The 25,922-nt window shown below is 39.3% G+C and overlaps 2 protein-coding genes across 3 annotated transcripts; both read right to left on the bottom strand.

The window, feature by feature from the left end:
- Positions 1 to 706: 706 nt before the first annotated feature.
- gimap4 (GTPase IMAP family member 4) lies at positions 707 to 5,722 on the bottom strand. 2 transcript variants are annotated; one of them, XR_013815653.1, is made up of 4 exons: positions 5,595 to 5,722; positions 3,168 to 3,941; positions 1,635 to 2,916; positions 707 to 1,572 (listed from the first exon to the last, which is right to left on the bottom strand). XR_013815653.1 is itself a non-coding variant. In XM_079805855.1 (3 exons), exons 1-3 carry the CDS (start codon positions 5,623 to 5,625, stop codon positions 2,891 to 2,893), a joined length of 831 nt encoding a protein of 276 aa, XP_079661981.1. In that variant the 5' UTR covers positions 5,626 to 5,722; the 3' UTR covers positions 707 to 2,890. The 2 variants fall into 2 exon arrangements, 1 of the variants encoding a protein (XP_079661981.1); XM_079805855.1 differs by having other exon boundaries at positions 707 to 2,916.
- Positions 5,723 to 5,846: 124 nt separating this feature from the next.
- Positions 5,847 to 12,870, bottom strand: chmp4c (charged multivesicular body protein 4C). The gene is made up of 5 exons (XM_079805689.1): positions 12,475 to 12,870; positions 9,900 to 10,077; positions 9,286 to 9,394; positions 7,485 to 7,611; positions 5,847 to 7,360 (listed from the first exon to the last, which is right to left on the bottom strand). Exons 1-5 carry the CDS (start codon positions 12,716 to 12,718, stop codon positions 7,299 to 7,301), a joined length of 720 nt encoding a protein of 239 aa, XP_079661815.1. The 5' UTR covers positions 12,719 to 12,870; the 3' UTR covers positions 5,847 to 7,298.
- Between the last annotated feature and the right edge of the window lie 13,052 nt (positions 12,871 to 25,922).

Raw genomic sequence — 25,922 nt, 5'->3', positions numbered from 1 at the left:
CACCTTCGGGTCACAAAAAGGTGTAACAATTTGGTTTAAATGGTTATCTCGCTTACATTTTTTGTAAAAGAAAAAAAAGAGAAGAAAAAGTAAAACAACACAATCAATCAATCAATAAATGAACGATGTGAATTTTGACAGTTTTTACAAACTTGCAAAGTTTTATCTGAATACTAAAACACTGATGACGATGACACTGTAAAGTTGCCAGAATAATAATCATACACTGTTTGTTAATTGGCCAGAGGAGAACTGGCACCCCGACTGAGCCTGGTTTCTCCCAAGGTTTATTTTTCTCCATTAGGTCACCTGATGGGGTTTTGGTTCCTTGCCACTGGATATTTAGTTGAAAATTGAGTGTCCCCAACTGAGCAAGCCAAGCCAAGCCAAAGCTTGCTCAGTTGGGGACAATACATTTTCAACTAAATATCCAAATAAATTTAATTACTAAACTAAATAAAATACATCAACTAAATTACTGATCTGCCCACATTGTCACTGTATGATAATTGAAATTGAAATGGCTAGATGACATCATCGTTTTCTCCAGAGCGGCTGTACAGCCGAATCAAATAATAATAAAAAAAGGAATAATTGCAACTGCAACTTTGAAGTCAAAAGTGAACCATAAAGGGAAGCATTATATTGGCTATTGAAAGACTTGATGAAAAACAGCTCATGATAAGAAAAGGCCACACAGACATTTGGGAAGCATATTTTTAATCGCTTTCAGAAATATCAACAGATCTAAAAAGGAATGGATTCATGTAAATCAATTAATAGAAGTCATTTAAGTTCCATAAGAACTCAAATATTCCTAAATAAAAACAGTGATGATATTCATAGTGCTCATAACAAGACTACTAAGCAGCATAAGTTTCAGGAGGAAACCATTTGTAACAACTTTCACTCGACAGAATGTAATAGAAATAGATTTTGAAAGAAAAAACACGAGAAAGAAAACATCACAGCAATCCTAAAACAATCAGTAACTTCAAGGTAATGAAAATATTTCATATACACTCAAATAATACAATAATAATAAAATAATATAATTAGAAAACATTCAAAATGTGCTTTTGATAAGAATTGGGGACATACTGTATTGGAAACACCTAAAACAGCCGCTAATGATGCGAAATAAAATGGAAAACGTATTGTTTTTTGACCATTAATAAATCTATAACAACCATCACCAATGTAATTAACCCTACTATTAGGGATGCTCCGATCAGGATTTTTCCTGCCGATACCGAGTACCGATTTCTTGTCATGGTGATCAGCCGATACCGATTCCAATGCTTCACTGATTTGTAAACTCTCTGATCACTGTTAACCTTTTTTTCAGATAAAAAAAAAAAAAAAAAAAACTATAGATGTTGCCTTTATTATATTTGTATGGTAATTATGTAATGTGATGTAACTATTGTTTTAACAGGGTACTAAATAATCACAAAAATTATTCATTATACAGTGAACATTTTAATATGCCTTTTAAATGGGGTTTCTGCATAACACTATGCATATCAGGACACTTTAAGTAAATAGATTTTTTTTATCCAAATAGAAAAACTTAGAAAATACAGCCCTATTAAGTTGTATTTTCTAAGTTTTTCTATTTGAATAAAAAAAACTCACTTTCATAAAAATATACATACTTGTGGGCACATTTACTGTCCAACAACAAATATTTTAGAAATATATACTTTAGTCAGAATTATTGCGCTCCGTCTGTTTGGCGCGGCGGCGCTCGTGAAAGTCTGAATTTTAGCAGAGATTCACATGCAGAAGGCTCGTCGTCTCCTGACAGCAAAATGGACATATTTGCATGACTTTCTAACATTTACAGACGGAGAATATCCCTGTGAAATGTAAGTTATGCACTGAGGAAAGCACACATCTCAAACGCATTAAACACCGCAGGTATCTGTCTGTCTGTCAGCACAAGTATCTCTCAGAGCGCCTGAGCTGCTTTAAACTATACGTGTTAACTATATCTTACCAGTTATTTTAAAGCCCTTAATATAAAGCATGTGTCATGTTTAGGACAAATTGTATCATGCACTTTCCCTGCATCAGCTCACTCTGCGTACTCCGCTATTCTTCAGATGCGCTCGTATCAAACTACTGTATATCGATACTTCTGAACAGCGTTCCCCATCCCTTAGGACCGACTGACCCGTGTTCAACTGCTGTTCACATGGAACCCTTCTCCACTTCTACCTTCAACCCTCTCGTTTGAATATTTGCTACTACCTACCCCATACGTCATGTACGCCCTCACTCGATGACATCATCAAATTGCGATCGGTTCGTGAGATCGGCCAAGTTAGTGAGTACCGATCGAGTCATGAAATAGGATGATCGGCCGATACCGATCTCCGGCCGACTGATCGGAGCATCCCTACATACTATATTATAATGATTGCGACAGACTCCCATCTCTGATAACTGTACTAGTGCATTCGTTGAGGCACTTTACAAGCTATTAACTCATTAGTGCAAATAATTTATGAGTGAGGAGTGTTTCTGTTCTACTAATGACATTACTGTACATCAATTTTCTCTGCATCCGATATAATTTTTAAGGAGACATGGGTGATTCAGTCAGTGTGTAACTATAGTAGTGCTATGCTTTTAATCAGTATTGTACTACTGATTTACTTACACAAATTTGACTTTTGATACTAGTAATTTTTGGTCTTATCTGTTATATATCTAGATTGAGAAGTATACGCTACAGGGACATTTGCTTACTGTAAACCCTACAACCTGAAGCTGCTTGGACTGGTGGACTGATATATGGGAATTTGACTAATAATTTAGGCACTATTAAGTGCAGTGGAATTGAGGTAATGAATACAGCAGTACTGGAATGGTTCACACGGCATTAGTCACTCACTCCTTCAACCAAACCTGCAGAGATAAGAAAACAAAGACATTACATCATACAAATGCAATGCTGTATAGTGCAAAAAATGTTTTCTCTAAGCTATCAACATTGTAACAAACAACAGCATCACACTATGACATGATGTAAGAGGAAATGACTTCAAGCTTTAATTAGAACAAAAGTTCAGGAGTAAAATGATCCTTCAAACACACCCGAATAAACAGAACAGCACTGTGAATGCTAATGTATATTAAATGCTATGAGATGAACTCACTCTGTGGAGGGTCCACGTCCATGGCCCGCAGGGAGTTGCAGGAGCCGTTCTGTTTGGGTCTAGCGCCAAGCTCCCTGTTCTCTTTCACTGAATTGGTGTTCAGACTCTGAGTTTGACTTTGTGTTTTAGTTTCATCCTCCTTAAGGATGAAGTAACCACCTTCTTCAGCTACAATCTTCTCAACCTTCTCCATCAGCTGAGGCAGCTGCGGGTGCTCGCCAAATATATAGTTATTGATGACGTGGTACCTCTTCTTACACTTGTCCACCACCCACTGAAGGTCACGACCTTCCCTTCGTATATGCCTTTCTATGGACTTGTCCTTCAAAATCTCTGCCCAGGTGAACACCACCAAGGTGTGCTTCCACATGTCCTCCCCAAACAGCGCCAAGTTCTCCTCTATACGAGCCCTGTCCGTTTCGGTGAACATGCCCACTGGTATGACCAGCAGGAACGCGTGGGGTCCAGGTGGGCACATACTTACACTTCGGAGCATCTCCTGCTGGTAGTCTGCTGGTGTGGTCTGGGCTGAAAACCAGCCAGGAGTATCTACTACTGATACTTTGCGTCGATCCACCTCCGTTTCGCGCTTCACTGAGAATTCGGCAGCACGCTCCAGACGAAACTCTTCACGCCCCAGGATGGTGTTGCCGGTTAGGCTTTTCCCAGGCCATCTCCAGCCCAGCAGGATCAGACGGAGCTCGGGGAGACGGTTGGCCTCACGGGCAGCTGCCGCCAAACGTTTCTCTTCCTCAGGGTCGAGTTGGTCATCAGCTGTAGGGAACCAATACAATACATTTGGGGGTCAGAAATGGCAGCCTGGCAATCAGGAGTTGGTAAGACTATTTTATAAACTTGTACAACCTTTACATTACTAAAACGAGTATTATTGTTAAAATGAGCCATCACCAGAAAATGTTTAAGCTGCTACTGCTATATCGTGCATTTTAACATGGCTTAAATACTGTTTTGACTAATCAGCATCCAGCATTTGTTATTATGTGCATTGATAATAGCTGAATGGATTTTTTTTTTCATACAAATTTCTTTATTTTATGTGGAAGCTTGTTTCCGCCATAGAACAAAAAATAAAAAAGGTAATTGTGGGGAAAAAAAATAGTTAAAAAAGTAACGGTAATTCTCTCACAATTCTGACTGTTTTGCTCAGTATAGTGTGATATAAATTTGCAATTATGAGTTATAAAGTCAGAATTATGAGATATAAACTCACATTTCTGACTATAATACGCAATTGCAAGTTTATATCTCGCAATTCTGAGAAAAGAAATCAGAATTGCAAGATATAAACTAAATAAGAATTGTGAGATGAAAGTTACCTTTTTTATTTTTTATTCAGTGGCAGAAACAAGCTTCCATATTTAGTTTATACTACTATTAAAACATTTGTGTAAGACAGTAAGATGTTTTAATGTTTTTTTTAAATACTCACCAAGGCTGCATTTACTTTGTTGCATTTAAAATACAGTAAAGACAATTATATTGTGAGATATTATTGCAATTTAAAATGACAGTTTTCACTTTTACTCTATTTTAAAATGTTATTTATTCCTGTGATGACAAAGCTGAATTTTCAGCAGCCATTACTCCAGTCTTCAATGTCACATGATCCTTCAGAAATCATTATAATATGCTGATATGGTGCTCAAGTATCTTTTCTTATTACATGTATTTGTATTTATGGGGGATTCTTTAATGAAGGTTAACCCCAAACTTTTGAAAGGCAGCATAGGTTTACTTTATATTTTAATCATTGTGTATAATAATATATTGAAAGACTTTTGAATATATTGATAACTGGGACAACACAATAAGACATTCAGTATATGTCAAACAAGCATTGCCCAGAATGGATTTTCCCAGTGATGTAAACTCTGACAGCACAGGGTGTTTTATCAGAAAAGTGATCTTATGACATCTAGCTTCTCCTTCAAGCTTAAGCAAGGAGGAAATAGATTCCCTTAATATTCACCTAAACTGCCAAGCAACATTAATACTAAAGCAAAACACTTATTGGCTATAAAAACTATTTAGAGATTGTATGTAACTTTGAACAGGCTTTCACCCAAAGTACACTAACGTTACATGAGTGATAATGGACTAAATGGTGTTTATATGTAGATTAGTCACTGTGAACGACTCTTTAATATAGCATATATTTTAGTAATTAACAACTCCTTTTCACGTTTTCTATAATGTGAGAGAGTCTGTTCTCTGAGACTTTAGTCCACCTGTGAGCGTAATACCTCTCTGAATTGGCAGCGGAAACAATGAGACGTGTCATATTCACCCGACACACTCTCTCTCACACTCAACGGCAACAGTAGTGCGCACAAAGCCAAATTAAAGTATGATTGTTGCGTTATAACTTATAAACATTGTTCAACAGTATACTTTAAAACAACTTACCAGTTGAATTTATAGGTCTGTTTGAGCTCATGACGATGCCGTCTTTGTAACTTTAGTCGTGTCAGTAATCCGGGTGAAAAAGAGCGATTTCCTGCTTGCTTCTTGAAGGGCGCGGGAGGGAGATGTTCAATTCGCGAGTCTTTTGATTCGGATCTTTTCAATGAATCGGTTGAACCATAGTTGAACAGGTCTCTTGAGAAAACAATGTACGAACGGTCTGACCGAGAAGTTGCAAATAAAATACGGAAATATGACTTGATATGACTGTTTATCAACACATATATTCAACACAGAGATGGAAATTACAGCGTTTTGTAATCTCAAATTATATTCAGGTTTACTGTTTGTTTTATGAGCTTAATCATGGTGGCTGACCAGAATTTCATGGTACACATGACATTACAATAAACACTAATACAAACGTAATAAACAACATGACTAAAGTTGATTTACTGTAGCATTTAAGCGACCACATTATAAGATGACGTAAAGAACCCATAGACTGTAAAAGAAAGAACCACAGAATCAGTTATTGAACAGGTTTTTAGAAACAAATTATTTAAAAGAACCGATTCTAAAACGAGCCGGACTTCTTATCACTAGCGGGAGGTGTGTGAGCGTGTCTAGGTCTAGAACTGTGCGTTCACTTCAGACCATAGATATGTATACGTAGAAGCCACAGTTGACCGCTCCAGACACGTCGGCGCGCCCGGCATCTTGGAACGGTCTACGTGTTGTTAAGTTACAAGACTCATGTCACAACATTGCGAAGCTTCTGGTTGTGAAACCGCCGGTATTTATATTGCTGAAGAAATGGGATAACCTTTCACAGGTGAAAATGTGTTGGTTTGTGTTTTATATCATAGTTAAGTTTTACTATGATACATAGGCCTAGTGTTTTTACTTTTACTATGGTAACTTTGTAATGTTGTGTTAGCTGACGCATTCGTCTTGTTGTATTGTGCTAGTTTAGCAAAATCATCTGCTTAAGCCATTGCATATATATAGATATTCATACATGCATCTAACTACAGTAGCAGAGTAGACGCTCTGTCAATTTGCTCTCGAATGTTCACGGAACGGCTTTGCCCGTTCCAATATGGCGGACGGCTTACATAAGAAACAGCCGCTAATGAGGCATCTATACACTATGGAACAGACAAGAGTCGTTCTTTTACAAAAACACTGCACTTCCATGGTTACTAGAAACATTTTCGCCGTATCAACACGACTTTTAATCGAACTGCCAAGCAGATATTTTTGACATAATTGCCATTTTGGAATATAGGTACTTGTACCTACTGTAATTGCACATGTGTGTCAAAACCAAGACTTTACAATATTGATTAAAACATTATAAAAAAAACCTCTTAAATTATGTATTTGATATGTAATTATTTTGATCTGTAAAGTTTATTTTCATCAAAACCCCAGTATTTTACATTTACATTTAATTAAAAATGAACAGTTTAATATCCTTCACTCATAAATTGCTACTATTTACACCAGGTTGCCAGCAAAGTAATCCTTCATCTTAAACATATACACATAACAAAATAATTCGTTTTTAATCCAATATACAAATTTTTAGCTTAATTTCTCTACTTATTCCCCCTTTTTTTTTAATTAAAAAAAGCTATTAAAAATGCAATTATTTGCAGGTTGTAGAGCTAAAAGTGTAAGTGTTTGTGTGTGCACTGCTGCTTATGAAGCCCAGGCAGCCAACCTCTTCATATCATGATCATCCTCCACTCTCTTCTTGGAGGCTGAAAGAGTGAAACAACAGACATTTAGATGAAACGTAGACTGTAAAAATGGGCCTGACTGGTCTTTTGCCGAATTTTAAAGCGTTTGAAGAAACTGAATGTGTGGGTGTCTTTTTATACTTACTTGCATGGTGGCTTGGTCTTGTGATAGGCAGTTTGGTGGTTGGTGCACTTGGTAATCTGCTCATATTCTTCATACTTTCTTCTAGTTCTTCCTGTTCCAACTCAGCCAGCTCTGCCAGCAATTCATCCTTTAAAAACATAAAAATGAGTACAGATCACTTAATAAATTGAAGTAAACAAACTACTCAGCTAAAAGTAAATAACCAGAAACATAAAAAAAGCACAACTGCATTTGCAGCTAAAATATTAAAAATATATATTTTTTCATAAAGAACAAAAAAATAACTAAAGAAAATGTAAGAATCAGGGTTAATCTGGGACTCTCTAACCAGGAGGTATTGTTTGCTCCAAGTGCAATAAATATTATTTTGGTTTTCTATGATTAACTTAATTTGTTTATATCATTAAACGAATCATAAATCATTAAAAACTCACTTCATACATCATCTGTACATTATTGTACAGTGCATCTGGAAAGTATTCACAGCGCTTAACTTTTTCCACATTTTATGTTATGTTACTGCCTTATTTCAAAATGTATTAAATGTATTATTTCCCTCAAAATTCTACAAACAACACCCCATAATGACAATGTGAAATAAGTTTGTTTGAAATCTTAAAAAAAACAATTATTCACATGTACATATATTCACTGCCTTTGCTCAATACTTTGTTGAAGCACCTTTTGCACCAATTACAGCGTCAAGTCTTTTTGAGTATGATGCTTCAAGCTTGGCACACCTATTTTTTGGGCAGTTTCTCCCATTCTTCTTTGCATGAACTCTCAAGCGCCATCAGGTTGGATGGGGAGCGTCGGTACACAGCCATTTTCAGATCTCTCCAGAGATGTTCAATCCGGTTCCAGTCTGGACTCTTGCTGGGCCACTCAAGGACATTCACAGAGTTGTCTCGTAGCCACTCCTTTGTTATCTTGGCTGTGTGCTTAGGGTCGTTGTCCTGTTGGAAGATGAACGTTCGCCCTAGTCTGAGGTCCAGAGCGCTCTTAGGCAGGTTATCATCAAGGATGTCTCTGTACATTTCTGCATTCATCTTTCTCTCGATCCTGATTCCTAACTAGTCTCCCAGTTCCTGCCGCTGAAACACATCCCCACAGCATGATGCTGCCACCACCACTGTAGGGATGGTATTGGCCAGGTGATGAGCAGAGCCTGGTTTCCTCCAGACATGACACTTGCCATTCAGGACAAAAAGTTCAATCTGTGTTTCATCAGACCAGAGAATTTTGTTTCTCCAATCACATTGTAGAAACATCTTAAGGAGGATCAGTGGAAATAGGATGCACATGAGCTCAATTTTGAGTGTCATGGCAAAGGCTGTGAATACTTATGTGCATGTGATTTTTTCATGTTTTATTTTTAATACATTTGCAAAGATTTCAAAGAAACTTATTTCACATTGTTATCATGGAGTATTGTTTGGAGAATTTTTAGGAAAATAACGAATTTAATCCATTTTGGAATAAGGCTGTAACATAACAAAATGTGGAAAAAGTGAATCACTTTCCAGATGCACTTTATGTATTTTTGTATGCATCTTGAACTCTCCTATCCGAGCAGCTTTTTGCACCCAAAGGTACCTTTACACAACAACAATGTACTAAAAGCGGAAAAGGCTTTCCTTTGTGTTTTTCACGTACAGATTCCCATTCATAGTGTGTAATAACGACTGCAATCTTGCATTATTCCTAATCCTGTTTTGATGTGAAGTAAATTAAAGTCGAGGAGTTGATTCCGTCGACTCTAAAAAACCTGGAATCGAACACCCCTATTTGGAATATATACCTCATCAAACTGATCACCAAAAGGTTTTGAGATGGCATCACTGATCTCCTGAGCTACTTCCTGTTGTTCTGTAATGTCCTGCATGAGGGAGTCAATATTATCCAGATCTCTGTGGTGAGAGAAACAGAATGATTGATTATTTGATTATATTTGCTCACATGTATTAGGCTATTTAACAATCATTGATCTTCTTTTTACAAAATATTTTACTACAGAACTCTGTAGCATTGTAGTAATGATCAATCAAAATCAAGTATTCATGAGAACCGTAAAATAAACAATATGTTTTTTGTGAATAACTGATAATGTAAAGTACAGCAATAGTTGCTTTCATGCAGTTGTAATTACCATAATTATGAAATTTCAACTTGTAAAAAGCGTTCACGTCCTCATAGAGCTCGTAATTACAACTTTTTGGTTATTTCGGAGAGCTCCATGTGAATGCTGTACCACCTGACCACTGCAGATTATTTTAGGCATTTATAGTGTTGCGATAGAAATGCACAATTCCCAGTCTGAGAACATGAACAGCTCTGAGTGGAAAGTCACATGTTGTCATATCAAAATTACGGTAATTACGACATGACATGAATGCAGCAAATGATGACACGCACATGTTCTGGTGAACCGTTTTGATGGCTTTAGCTGCATAACCCATGTTCTTTAGAACCTCTGTGTTTGTGGTGGCATTCTCAAGGGACTCTCGCTGGAACTCAATAGTGGACAGGGTCCCGTCGATCTGCGTCAGCTGTTGCTCGAAACGTTTCTTCCTCTTAAGAGCTTGAAGTGCAGCTGAGAAAGAAAAAAAATATATATATTGTAAAATGTGTACCTTGATAACAAAGTAAGTCGCTTTGGATAAAAGCATCTGCCAAATGCATAAATGTAATGTAAATGGTCATAATCATCAAACTACGGTGGCCCAGCAGTGCACAACACAACGAAATATAAAAAGTAAACATAAGTTCACAACACAACAAAAACAAGCCACAACACAACGAAAAAGCCACAACACAAATAAATCAAGCCACAACACAACGGAAACAAGCCACAACACAACGAAAAAGCCACAACACAACGAAAAAGCCACAACACAACGAAATCAAGCCACAACACAACGGAAATGCTCCCAACCACTCGGGGGCACTCGGAGCGCGGTAAAGTTGCCACTGTTCTATAGAGTCGGCAATCTTGAACAAAGAAATCAATACCACAATTAGTTTTAACAGTATAGGCTAACCATTGTTTATCGATATGAAATATTAATTTAAAATCACCTACATGCATTATAGCTGCATATTTATGCTCGAGAATCCTTTGACCTGATACCACGGCGCTAAGGGAACGTCTGCCAATTCCAACAATTGGTTGAAACGTATAATTTGTATGAATTAAAATTGCTTTTAACATTTAAAAACAGACATGTTAAAATTCCACAGCTTGATTGTATTGGTAAAACTGACTTAATAATGCACAACACAACATTGGAATTTGAAAATTTAAAAAAAGTTAATTTAATTCATACAAATTACATGTTTCAATTTGGTGGAATTGGCAGACGCTCCCTTAGCACCGTGGCAGCGGGTCAAAGCATTCTCGAGTATAAATATGCAGCTATTATGCACGTAGGTGATTTTGAATTGATATTTCATGTCGATATACAACTGCACACTTAAAATGATCGTAGTGTTTAAATATTTGTAAGATTGGCGAATCTATAGAACAATGCAAGGAAAAATAACTTTTCCGCACTCCGAGAGTCCCCTAGTGGTCGGGAGCATTTCCGTTGTGTTGTGGCTATTTTGTTGTGTTGTGGCGTGATTTCGTTGTGTTGTGGCTTGATTTCGTTGTGTTGTGGCTTCATTCTGTTGTGTTGTGGATTTATTTTGTTGTGTTGTGAACTTACGTATGCTTTTTAAATTTCGTTGTGTTGTGCACTACTGGGCCAACAAACAAATCAACAACAAAAGAAACTGAATATCTTGTGAAAAACAAAAAAAGTCAGGAATTAATTGGAAAGAATAGATTAAATTTTACACACAAAATGACTTGTAGGTTTACATTTGTAAATTAAAGATCAGATAAGCTCATAGAAGTTGACCTAAGACAAGTGAAAAATAAATTTTAATTATTGTTTGACTACACATGACCAGGAAGAAGCGACGAGAATACTTTTCCAGCATTCTGAGGTAAAACCCGGAAGACTGACATGGAAGAGACAAAAAAAGTCATTATTTTTGTTTGATTTTTGCACACAAAAAGTATTCTTGACGCTTCATGACACTAACGTTGAACCACTGTTCACTTACGGGTTTGGAAACACATGAGGGTGAGTAGCTACTAGCTAACTTAATGAGAGAAATTTCATTTTAGGGTGAACTATTTTTTTTCTTCTTTAAAATGAATGCTCAACCCTTGACGCTTAGGTGTAAAATCCATGTAATCATGTTAATGCACAAAGGGACAACTGTAAGTGAGGCGTGTCCAGATGAACTGCATGTGTTAGGTGCAATGGCTGGGCGTCACACCACATAAACAAAAGCCATGTTTCACTTACATGTTTCAGAAGGGTGTTGCTACACTTTCAAAAGGCAAATTATATAACCAACAGTTTGCTCTTAATCACTTAGTTTATAATAAAAAAAAGTAAAACAAAATGATTTTTCATTATTATTGCTATTTTCAATGCATTGTAGGCTATAGAAATCTTTTTTTAAATAAACTGAAAATCCATCATAAAAAAATGAATTGCATGTTTAAAAATGTAATCTCTAAATGAAGAGTGGAATAAACCATGTATTTGTTTGTGAAAATTATTTTTATAAATCTTTACAGTTCTGGTGTCATTTCCACCACAACAAACCACTTTTCCATATTTTTCAAAAGTTTTTGTACTTGTTCACAGAGACAACAAGAGCATGGTTGAAATAAATATGAAAGAAATGGGAAATCTTAGGCTACTTGTGACCGCGATATTTGAAGCCTACATCAATAGGCCTATTTGTAATTTTATCAATATACGCAAAATATTAATCTAAATCACGACAAACGCGGCTATTTTATTCAAAACGTCATTTCCATTGCCGCCATTCAGGGATACAAAAAGAAAATTGACTTCTCTTATCTAACTATGATGTAAAATCCGCTTGACCAAAAGTGCTCGTAGAAGCAGAAAGACCCTTTACATACCTCTCTTGTTTTTGGTTCCATTCTTCTTGGCAATGTTAATCTCCTGCTGGATTCTGCTCTCCAGGTATTCCTGTTTTTTAGTTAACATGGCCTCTGTCTCTCTCAATCTGTTGATGGCCTCCTGTGGTGATGGCCCAGACCGGGACCGGTGCTTAGATCTAGAACTAGATCCAGAACTAGAACTGGGTCTGGAGCTAGATGAGCTCGAAGAGCTCACTTTAAACATCTTTGAAATTTTACTCATTTTTATTCGAAGGTATTGCTTGTAATTGTAATTAAAGGTCCACAGAGTTTAAAATTCTACGCAGATAGGATCGCGAGAGAAAGTGGCAATTCTTGACAGTCTGCTTTTCAGATTCAATTCAAAACACCAACATAAGCCAACGTTCTCTTCCTGAAATTCAACACCTGTGCGCACGTAAAATTGCCCCAAGAAGACACGCCCATTGAAATAGAATTAGCCGACAAAGTGTAGTCACAATGGGCGGGGGAAGGTGTCTTCATAGGTGAGGTAAAAATAATAATTCCTTTATTTTGAGTATTTCCTCAATGGATGATTCGACACTCAGCACTAGCTACTCAGTCGAGCTTACACTGTAGACATTCTAGTCAAAATAAACAAATGAAATGAGTCAGTTTTCTATTCCTTATTCCATTATTCAATATTTTGGTGGTATAGATTAAGCAAACAAAGTGACCAATATCATATATTTAATTAACTTTTTTTTTTAATTCGACAAAAACAGGTTTCATGTTGTCCCATTTATTTAGACAAAAATAATTTCTATGAAAATTTTACATTTTAACTAACATGTTCATATTTAACTTCCATTGTGAAGTCATTAACCATTATATGGACAGGAACATATATTATACTTGAAGACACAGCAGTGACACAGAAACAAGCTTTAAAGGAAACATAGGTTCACCAGATAAGTGATGATCAGTTAGTGTTGCTCTAATGTGATTTATTTTGTTACTGTTGTGCCGGGTTCGAAATCAATGCAGGATAGTCTCAAAAAAATCAAATGCCCACCAATTCAAGATATGATTGCAAAAAAGTACTTGTATGAGATCTTGTTTTTTATATTATAATAACATAGGATATAATTAAGCAATATCACAAGAGCAAGAGAGCTGTTTTCACGAAAATGAGCGCAATTGCAAACGTGATATTGATTGATGTAAAAAAGTTCAATAAACAAGTTAATATTGAGTGACTTACATTTTAGACACTTGAGTCCTAATCAGTTAATGATTATCCTAAGTATATACAAATGATATTAATTTGAAAATACACATAGCTTACTATATAATGCATACGAAAACACATTAGTGCATAAAACCAATTGAATAATTTCTTACACTTGAGTAACTGTTAATGAATAAATTGATACATTTTTGGACATTTTGATAGAATATGTGTAGGGTAAGTGCAAATAACTATCAGGCAAATCGCTTATCTGCTAGTAAATAAGCTAACTAATACATTCATTATAATATAGTTGAAACAGCATTTATCATAACTTAATATGATTTTGTAGGAATTGTTATCAGGTGCTAAAAAGCAATTTGAACCAATGGGAATGCTTGGGGTCCCAAAGGAGACCCGATTTCGGGAGGGACCCAATTTGTCACTACATCGTCAACGAAAATAGTTCCAAACAAATCCGTAGCAGAACTGTTGTTCGATTCTGAGCAACATGCTGTGGTGTTTCGTTAAATGAATCAGCTGCTTTGAACAAATTATTTAAATAAATGATTCTGCAGAGAGAAGATAAAGACTTTAAAAAATGGTCTTAAAGGGATAGTTCACCCAAAAATGAAAATTAGCCCATAATTTACTCACCCTCAAGTCATCCTAGGTGTATATGACAGTCTTCTTTCAGACGAATAAAATCTGAGTTATATTAAAAAAGTCCAGGCTAATCCAAGCATTAGAATTTGATTCATAGTTGCCATGTTTTTGAAGTCCATAAAAAGTGCATCTGTCCATCAAATAAAGTGCTGGGGTGTTAATAAAGGCCTTCTGAAGCGAATCGATACGTTTGTGTAAGAAAAATATCCATATTTAAAAGCTTATCAAGTGAACTATCGGCGACCGCCTTCCCGGTTCAATTTATGGAAAAAAATTTGAAAGTTCCCCTGCCGATCGAAAGACTAACGCGACCAGGTATGCTCGTCATGACATCACTTACGCATCTTGAGTTTCACTTTCAACATTCAACACTTTTCCACAGAAGGCGGTCGGTCGAAAATTTACTTCATAAAGTTTTAAATATTAATATTTTTCTTACACAAACGCATCGATTCGCTTCAGAAGGCCTTTATTAACACCCCGGAGCCGTGTGGAGTACGTTATTTGACGGAGAGATGCACTTTTTATGGACTTCAAAAACAGATCAACTATGAATCCAATTCTAATGCTTGGATTAGCATTATTAGGACTTTTGTAATATAACTTCGATTTTATTTGTCTGAAAGAAGAATGTCATATACACCTAGGATGACTTTGGGGTGAGTAAATTATGGGCTAATTTTAATTTTTCACAGATGAGATCACAGATCTTTTTTCAGTTTTCCAGAATGAAAATCTATAGTTGAAGTCAGAAGTCATTGAAGTCATTTAGTCATTTTAGTTTGTGTTTTCCATAGTGTCTTATATTGTAGGAACTGCTGCCTGGTCCTCAGTGGTTTGAGGGGAATAATTGCTATGAACATAAAAAGACATTATTAGTGTAATTCCCATATGAAACATACATCTCTTCCAAATTCTTTTTTTTAATGTTTTGAGTTTCCCTCGTTTCTCTATCAGTTTTGAAAAATATTTTCCCACATGATCAAAAGAGAGGATAGAACTGATAGTGATGCTGGGTTCATCTCTAGTGTCAGAGAAAGACTGTAAACTCTGCAGGAGAACAATAGACAACAAATTAAATACAAAGTAGAAAAAATTAATTTAATTACTGTACCTGCAATATTCCCCCAATAATAATTTTTTTCAATGTGCTTGACTTCTCAAGCACAAATCTTAAGTGACTTATTCATAGTGACCAGTGTTGGAGAAAATACTTTTGTCTTGCTTGTTTTTTTAAAGACAAAAGTTCTATTTCTGGGAAATGAAAAGGCCTTTTCACACCAAGGGCCCTATTTTCACGATCTAAGCGCATTGTCTAAAGTGCACGGCGCAAGTGCACTTAGGGAGTGTCCGAATCCACTTCTGCTAGTTTAGCAAAATAATGTGCAATAAACCAATCAGAATCTCATCTCCCATTCCCTTTAAAAGCCAGTTGCGCTTGAACCATGACGGATTGCTATTTACATGGCGGAAAGACTGAACACTTGGAATGTGTGCAAAGGATTGTCTGTGATTTATGGCCATGAAGGATACATCCCATGTGTCCTTCAAAACAGGCCAAATGAAGGAGGCGAAACGAAGGCCTTCCAAGGATCCTTCAAATTAAGATGGCCTTTGGCGACATTTGATGATGTGCCAGCCGAGATATGCAGCCTTCGTAGGATGCAGCCTTCAGTTTGAGAAACACCCAGTTTTTTTGCAGTGAGAGGCGCCCTTTTTAAATAGTTTTCTGTTGGCAGTGAGCGTTATGTGCGCTGTTTGTGCACCCCGGGTGCCTCGCATTTTTCCAGGAGCGCTCTGAGCGCATGAAGTTGAAAACTCTGAGCTGAAAAGCATCCTATGTCATTGCGTTTTTTCCCCAGTGTCCAAGCGCATTAATGGAAAGGCGGGGCTTCCGTTGTGGTGATAGTTATCTTGATTTGGGTTGCCTAGCAACATAAAAGCACCTCACATTTTCAAACTTAAAAAATGCGTTCTGTCTGATCGGGGCCAAAGTCATTCTATCATAAGGCCTAATTTAAGCATAATCCAGATTTTAATGTTCAAGTAATGGCCAGTAATGTAACAGACACAATGGTGGTAAATGAATGGTAATTGGTTATTGAACGGTAATGCGTGCAAGAAAGAAAGAAAGAAAGAAAGTTAGGTTTCCGGGCACATTAATCACATTATATACTCTCTGTTTATAAAGCACAAACAGATGAGTCATTCTGCTGTCTGTCAGATCTCTTACGTACAGGAAATGGAAGTGATCTTGTGTGTATGAAATCTGCTCCAACTCAGTGTCTCTCCTCCTCAGATCATCAATCTCCTGCTCCAGTTGCTTCAAGAGTCCTTCAGCTTGACTTATTGCAGCCTTTTCCTGATCTCTGATCAGCTGTGTGACCTCAGAGTGGCTTCTCTCAATGGAGCGGATCAACTCTCCACTGCTGCCAGTGCAGAGCGCTGTTACTTAGGACAGACACAATCAGCTCATACTGCTGCTCACACTGTGAACATGTGACGTTTCAGTAACGTAAACAGAGTCGAATTCAATTGCAAGTAAAAGTATTTATTTGGACACTAGTTCAGGAGATTGTGACAGTGCAGGATAAGTCCAGGTGGAAACGACGCTTGGCAGCACAGGGACGCTGAGGACAGCCCAGACCTCCAGTGCAGAGTCTCACGGGCTCTGGTCCATGTGCGGTGGCACCTCTGGACAGAGGCGTGGGCGGAGGGGACCGCGACTTCGGAATCCAGACTCGGAAAAATAGGTGGCTGGTAACCTAAACGGAGAAAGGCCCGTAGATGACACTGGTAGTGAATTATGAGCATACTCAACCATAGAAAGTTGTTGGCTCCAGGAAGAAGGATTCTTGGACACCAAACATCGTAACACTCTCTCCAAATCCTGGTTGGCACGCTCGGTCTGACCGTTGCTCTCGGGATGATAACCCAAAGACAAGCTAACTGTCGCCCCTTCTAATTTACAGAACTCTCGCCAAAATTTGGACACAAATTGGGAACCCCTGTCCGAGACCACGTCCATCGGGAGGCCATGTAATCGAAAGACATGGTCTACGACAGACACTGCTGTCTCCTTGGCTGAGGGTAATTTGGGCAAGGGGATAAAATGTGCTGCCTTCGAGAACCGGTCCACCACGGTTAAAACAACCGTCATGCCATTAGAGGGCGGGAGGGTGGTGACAAAATCTAGCGCGATGTGGGACCAGGGTCTCGAAGGCACCGGCAGCGGATGGAATAACCCATCAGGGGATCGGTTAGACATCTTACTAATAGCACAAACAGAGCATGCCAAGACAAAACTGCGGATGTCACGAGCCATTAACGGCCACCAAAATCGTTGCTTTATCAAACCGCTAGTCCGGTTTACTCCTGGATGACAAGCTATGTTGGAGCAGTGACCCCATCGAATAACTTCGGACCGTAACTCCTCTGGAACAAACAATCGACTCAGTGGGCCGCCGGGCGGGGGCGTTACCCCTTCTAAGGCCGATCTGACCTTCGATTCGACCTCCCATGTGAGTGTGGAGACAACTATTCTCTCGGGCAAAATACACTCGGGAGTAATCAATGCAAGGTCGCAGCGAACCATCCTTCTTACCCACAAAAAAGAACCCCGGCCCCGCTGGAGAAGAGGAAGGGCGGATGAATTCGGAGGCCAGAGAATCAGAAATATATTTCTCCATGGCCTCCCTCTCTGGAGCAGAAAGAGAGTAAAGCTTGCCTCTAGGCGGAGACTTACCTGGGAGTAAATCTATAGCACAGTCATAGGGACGATGCGGAGGAAGAGAAGCAGCGCGGGACTTACTGAACACCTCCTTCAGGTCAAGGTACTTGGAGGGCACGTAAGACAAATTCACCACCTCCTTCTGAAAAACAGGACGAGACACAGACGAACAGGCAGACACAAGATAAGACTCATAACACTTATTGCTCCAGGATGAAACAGAATGCTGTCCCCAGTCAATCCTAGGGCTATGCTGGACCAGCCAAGGATGACCGAGGACAACGGGAGCCAGGGGTGAGTCCAGAAGAAAAAATGAAGTGTTCCGTGTGATTGCCAGATGTGATGAGTGTCAAAGGTTTGGTGGTGAATGTGATACCAGAAAGTTCTTGACCGTTGAGTGCGCTGACGTTGATAGTGTCCTGTAGTGCAGTGATGGGTATACCCAGGGTGCGTGCCAACGATAAGTCCATGAAATTACCCTCCGCCCCTGAATCCAGTAGTGCCTGGCAGACGTGAGACCGGGCTGCCCACAGCAGTCTTACCGGAAGGAGAGTAGAGGATGAGGTCTTCTCCACGGTGATCCCGCCCGACAGTAGCCTCTGGTTTACCGCCGGGCTTGGTCTTTTACCGGACATCTATCCCGAAAGTGGCCCCCCTCGCCACAGTAGAGGCAAAGACCCCGGGATCTCCGTCTCTCTCTCTCCTCCCAGGAAAGCCGAGCACGACCCACCTGCATGGGCTAAGGATCGGAAGTGGGGCTGACCGCACCCCATCCGCTGGCCTGAGGGCATTCGACATTAACGGGCTGAAGCATCCTCCTGGATGACTGCTCCAGGCGACTGAGGCGACTGTCCACCCTCAAGGCCAGTTCGATAAGCCCGTCGAGCTTCTCAGGAAGGTCCAGTGTGAAAATCTCCCTCTGGATGCGGTCAGCCAGCCCATGCAGGAACATGTCCCACTGTGCCTCCTCGTTCCAGTGGCACTCAGCGGCGAGGGAGCGGAACTGAATGGAAAAGTCAGAGAAAGAGCGGCTGCCTTGACGGAGGTCGGCTAGTTGACGAGCCGCCGCTCTCCCCGCAACCGCTCGGTCAAACACGCGCTTCATCTCCTCTGAGAGTGCCTGGAACGAGGAAAAGCAGAGATGGCGATTTTCCCACACCGCCGTTCCCCATAGCGCCGCCCGTCCGGAGAGTAGAGTAAGAACAAATGCCACTTTAGCCTCTTCAGTGCAAAAAGTCTGTGGTTGGAGCGCAAAAAACATAGAACATTTAGTCAGAAAAGGTCTACAATAATTGGGCTCACCAGTATATGACTCAGGACTGGGTAGGCCTGGTTCATGGTGGCGGGTCGGCGCTGCAGGTGTGGGGGGAAACGGCGGTGGACTGGGCACAGCGGGACTGGAGAGTTGTTTAATCGCTTGGGTCAGCTCGGACACCTGTGCCACCAAGGTCTGTACAGCGCGTCCCGTGACGGCCAGATTCTCTTCTTGTTGATCCATCCTGGTGACGCTATGTGCCAGAAACTCACTCAAATCTGAAGAACTTGCTGAATCCATACTTTCTGGTCAGAGCGTTCTGTGACGTTTCAGTAACGTAAACAGAGTCGAATTCAATTGCAAGTAAAAGTATTTATTTGGACACTAGTTCAGGAGATCGTGACAGTCCAGGATAAGTCCAGGTGGAAACGACGCTTGGCAGCACAGGGACGCTGAGGACAGCCCAGACCTCCAGTGAAGAGCGATGATGGTGGAGTGGTGAGAGGTGACGGATCCGATGAACACACGAAGACCAGGGAACGTGGAACATGAAGACCAGGGAACACAGACGGCAGCAGGAGAGGAACAGGAGGCAAGCGGGAACACACGGGGAGACATCCAACAACGCTCTGACAAATGACATGACAAACAGAGAGACATTAAATAGGGTGCGCTGATCAGATGCAGGTGGAGCGCTGATCACAGCCGCAGGTGATCCCGATCAGCAGCAGTGCTCAATCACACACACACACAAACACACACACACACATTCCATAAAGCATACAAGAGAGAGATAGTGAATTCATGAACCGTGACAGAACATGAATCTGAAACTGCTCTTCTGTCTGCAGGCTGTTGTTCTGATCAAACTCACCTTATGAGAGTCCACACCCTGTCTCAGCTCCTGAAGCTCCTTCTCTATCTCCTGGATTCTCTCATCATATCTTCTTTGAGTCTCTTTCAGAATCTTCTGTTAGAAAATCAGATAACTACAAACTTCAGCTACAGCATAGACTCGATGTAACTAAATAACGAAACCAGCAGCATTTGTCAATCACTGTCAATATTAATTTATTGTATCCCCGTGCCTGTTTCTCTTTCCTCTTTTACAACTGCTACAGTTTCATGGTTTTTGTGTTCATCCATTGTACACATAACAAATGCACTGCTGGTCAGTTCGACAGTAGATCTTTAGCTGTTTGCCATGTTTTGTGCAGATCATCTCTTTTAGTTGTCCAGTGGCATCAATCAATTTGTTTTTCTTACTTCTAAAGAACGTCTTGTTGTTGCAGGTGATTTTGACAGTAAGAGTTCAGACACACTACAGGTCTTGACAGCTTTGTGTTTTCTCCCAGTACAAGACGTCACACTCCACATCTCCAGATCCATCGTAACAATCAGCAGTTTGGAGTCTTGTCTTCTTCAGTTTTTCCAGCATTTCAGCAAATTTTACATTCTTAGCTAAAGCAGGTCTTTGAGTGAAGGTCTGTCTGCACTGAGGGCAGCTGTAAACTCGCTTCAGATCCTCCTGATTCCAGCAGCCTGTAATACAGCTCAAACAGAAACTGTGTCCACATGAAATGGTCACTGGATCCTTCAGTAGATCCAGACAGATTGGACAGCAAAACTGATCCTTATCCCACGAAACGCTGGCTTTTGCCATTTTTGCAGAAATACAGAGATAGATAGACAGATAAACACACAATCTCAACAGCCCTGAATTGCTGGTTTCCCCAAAAGATAGTTGAAATAGTTTCCTTCTGTGTTTGAGAGACGTGTGTAAAACGTGTGTCTGGAGGGACTTTGCCCAGTTTTCAGTGTTTAAGATAATTGTGGCTGTAAAAATCACAGCATAATTGAGCCTTGATAATGAAAAGCTGCATATACAAAAAAAGGGGTCCATGGCATTCAAAGTAGGATTCAAAATGTATTAATATATTTCATATATTTATATTATAGCTGCATATAAGCAATATCTGCTGTGGATACATTTGATGTCTAATAGTGGCATATATAACCTTTACCTAACTTCAGATGCTGAATATTGGCAAAGCAGTGAACTTCGCTGCATCTCAGGCCAATCTGAAGCACAATGTGCATACAGCTACACTGTAAAAAAAAAATTAGGTCTCCAATTGAACATTTTCTAGTGACTGATCATATCTAAATTTTTCAGTTGGCCAAATTGAATTTCTGTGAATTGATGCAATTTAATTAACAGAAATTCAATTTGGCCAACTAAAAAATTTAGATGTAATCAGTCACTAGAAAATGTTCAATTGGAGACCTGATTTGAGCTCAGCCAAATAATCATACATTGCTCTTTGTTCTGAAGGATTACTATGTTAATATAATATAACTGTATATAATATGTATTTAATAATATATAATAACTAATCATTACATTGCATACATACATACACCAATCAGGCATAACATTATGATAATATTGTGTTAGTCAAAACAGCCCTGCCCTGTCGAGGCATGGACTCCACTAGACCACTGAAGGTGTGCTGTGGTATCTGGCACCAAGATGTTAGCAGCAGATCCTTTAAGTCAAGTCAAGTCAACTTTATTTATATAGCGCTTATTACAATGCAGATTGTTTCAAAGCAGCTTCACAGTGTTAAACAGGAAAATAATACAAAATAATTTGACTCGGCTGTACACGCTGCTCTGGAGAAAACGGCAATGTCATCTAGCTAATTTCAATTATCATACAGTGACAATGTGGGCAGATCAGTAATTTAGTTGATGTATTTAATTTAGTTTAGTAATTACATTTATTTGGATATTTAGTTGAAAATTTTGTGTCCCCAACTGAGCAAGCCAAGCCAAGGCGACAGTGGCAAGGAACCAAAACTCCCTCAGGTGGCATAGTGGAGAAAAATAAACCTTGGGAGAAACCAGGCTCAGTCAGGGTGCCAGTTCTCCTCTGGCCAATTAACAAACAGTGTATGATTATTATTCTGGCAACTTTACAGGTCAGAGGTCATATTAGATCTGAATATTCGAAAGATCGGAGTCATCACGCCGGAGACAGGTTTATTGAGGATGCCGTGTCGATGAGGCAATTTCAGGGGGAGTCTAATTGACACGGCCTCTGCAGACACTTCAGGGATGCGTAGGTTATGTCTAGGCGCAGGTCCACCATCTGATCTGGATACGGCCCGGATCCGGCTGACTGCAGTAAACCTCGGGATAAACAGAGATACTAACATTTGTGTAGATGCCATTCTTTTTATGATGAATACATCAGGTGTTATGGGAAGTGTTCCCGGTTCCGGCTGACCTAGCTAATGTAGCCTAACAATTATTTAATTGAAAAAACAAAGAGATGTGTTTTTAGTCTATATTTAAACTGACAGAGTCTGTCTGCTTCCCGAACAATGCTAGGAAGACTGTTCCAGAGTTTAGGTGCTAAATAGGAAAAGGATCGACCGCCTGCAGTTGATTTTGATATTCTAGGTATTATCAACTGGCCAGAATTTTGATAATAAGATAGACATGATGGAGTATAATGTGTTAAGAGCTCACTCAAGTACTGGGGAGCTAAACCATTTAGTGCTTTGTAAGTAATAAGCAAGATTTTAAAATGTATGCTATGTATGTTTAAAAGGAAGCCAGTGCAGTGTTGACAGAACTGGGCTAATATGGTCATACTTCCTGGTTCTTGTAAGAACTCGAGCTGCTGCGTTTTGGACCAGCTGGAGTTTGTTTATTAAGTGAGCAGGGCAACCACCCAGCAGAGCATTACAATAATCTAGCCTTGAGGTCATGAACGCATGAACTAACTGTTCAACATTTTGCATTGAAAGCATATGCCATAATTTAGATATATTTTTAAGATTGTAGAATGCAGTTTTACAGATGCTAGAAATGTGTCTTTCAAGATTGGTATCAAAGAGCACACCCAGGTTCCTAACTGACGACGAGGACTTGACAGAGCAGCCATCCACCAAATGTTAGACAGTATTCTAGGTTACTACTTGTGGAGTTTTTTTGTCCAATAATAAAAAAAATATATTTTTTTCAGAATTAAGTTGCAGGAAATTACTATTATCCATTTTTTTATATCAGCTATGGATTCCACTAAACTTGTGAATTGGTAAGTTTTGTCAGGGTGTGAAGAAATATAGAGCTGAGTATCGTCAGCATAACAATGAAAACTAACGCCATGCTTCCTAATGATATCTCCCAGTGGTAGCATGTACAGGGTGAAAAGCAACAGTCCTAGCACTGAGCCTTGCGGTACTCCATACAGAACTTGTGATTGGTGTGACAACTCTTCATTTACTGCTACAAACTGATAACGGTCAGATAAGAATGATTTAAACCATGCCAACATCATTTTCGAGTCTATTCAAAAGAATTAAAAAAAAACTGACAAAATGTAAAAATGTGTACCTTGATTGCAATGTAAGTCGCTTTGGATAAAAGCGTCTGCCAAATGCGTAAATGTAAATGTAAATGTAATGAATGTTGTGGTCGATAGTATCAAATGCATCGCTTAGATCGAGTAACACTAATAGAGAGATACAACCAAGATCGGACAAGAGTAAATCATTTGTAACTCTGATGAGAGCAGTCTCAGTACTATGATACTGTCTAAATCCTGACTGGAAATCCTCACAGATACCATTTCTTTCTAAAAAGGAGCGTAGTTATGAGGACACTGCCTTTTCAAGTATTTTTGACAGAAAGGGTAGGTTTGAGATTGGCCTGTAATTGACTAATTCTGTGGGATCAAGTTGCGTTTTTTTAATAAGTGGTTAATAGCCAACTTGAGTTTTCGTAAGTACGTATCCTAATGTCAAGGATGAATTAATGACATTAAGAAGAGGATCTATGACCTCTGGAAGCATCTCTTTCAGTAGCTTAGTCGGTATAGGGTCAAGTGTACTTTAAGTTCTGTAAGAGGTGGGGCCTCCATGGATTGGACTTGTTTGTTCAGCACATCCCACAGATGCTCGATTGGATTGAGATCTGGGGAATTTGGAGCCCAAGTCAACACCTTAAACTCGTTGTTGTGCTCCTCAAACCAATCCTGAATCATTTTTGCTTTGTGGCAGGGCGCATTATTCTGCTGAAAGAGGCCACAACCACCAGGGAATACCGTTTCTATGAAAGGGTGTTCATGGTCTGCAACAATGCTTAGGTAGGTGGTACGTGTCAGTAACATCCACATGGTAACAACCACCTGCACAGGGGTCAGCATGGGCACAATGACTGGTCTGCGGCTATGCAGCCCCATGTGCAACAAACTGATGCACTGTGTATTCTGACACCTTTACATCAAAACCAGCATTAACATCTTGAGCAAACTGAGCTACTGTTTGATCAGACCACACGGGCCAGCCTTTGCTCCCCACGTGCATCAGTGAGCCTTGGCTGGCCATGACCCTGTCTCCGGTTCACCATTGTTCCTTCCTTGGATCACTTTTGATATATGGATGGCTTGGACCACATGACATCACTGTTTTCTCCAGAGCGGCTGTACAGGTTAGCACAATTATTTATAAGGTAACAACCTGGACAACTGTGCTGAATTAATGTTCAATGTTTGTCATGTGACAACACTGTGGAATACTCTGAAACTGTGCCATACTATTTGTTGCATATTGTATTTCACACACTATTTAAAAAAAAAAAAAAAAATAGTAGACAGTGTGCACTGTGTACTGGGCAGTAAGCAGTAAGTTAGTATGCCATTTCGAACACAGCCCTGGTGATTCAAGGGGAGTTCTGAAACCCAGAAAGCGCTGTGTCCTGAAGGTGTTATCTACCCCCTTAAAGGCGCAGGTGATTACTTTGGAAGTATTATACCCTTCAGCTCTGTGAAAGAATGCTCCATAAATTATGCATTTATGTGAAGCACATAAGCCAGTTCAGAGTATCAGAGCAGCTCTTTATCTGCTTCGGAGGATGCATGAAAAGGATGCATTTCTCAAAGCAATGACTATCACACTGTGGACCAAATTGGCCTATGAATCACGTTTGCATTCTATGAGCAGTATGGGGGCATGTGTTAATGCCGTGTCATTATAGTACATTTGTAGGACATAAGCCATGAACACCAATTCCTCGCTGAACACATTTGCAATGTTTTACAACCAGGATGTTCCTTTTCTTGCCTCTCAGATTCTCACTGTTTAGGAGAATTGAATCCAAAACTGGATTCCTCTTGCCCCTTCAGTACAGTGGTTGATTATGTTGTATTTTCACTTTCTCCAGGCACTTGCCCTGAAAGCACTCATCCCACACACCGGACCGTACTGGGACTATCTTCGTATTCTGTCTGTGTTTCTGCATTGACGCAATGTCATTCCCTACATCTCAGAGATGTATAATGAAATAGCTGCCTGTACAGTCTTCTGAATTTCTCCTTTCATGTTCTACAGAAGAAGAAAAAAAGTTATAGGCTAGAGTTTAACAATGTGAGCAAATGATGTAAGGATTTTACCTGTATTAACTTTTTTTATTTAATTTAGATGAACAATTAATACAATTTTTACAAAAGTATTTACAAAATAGCAACCACATACACGATACGTGGTATTAAGAATTTTTCAAAGAGACTTTTATGTTGAAATTATTGTGTGACG

The sequence above is a fragment of the Gobio gobio genome (genome assembly GCF_949357685.1).
Source record: "Gobio gobio genome assembly, chromosome: 23".
Classification (NCBI taxonomy): domain Eukaryota; kingdom Metazoa; phylum Chordata; class Actinopteri; order Cypriniformes; family Gobionidae; genus Gobio; species Gobio gobio.
This window is presented reverse-complemented; position numbering and strand designations above follow the sequence as displayed.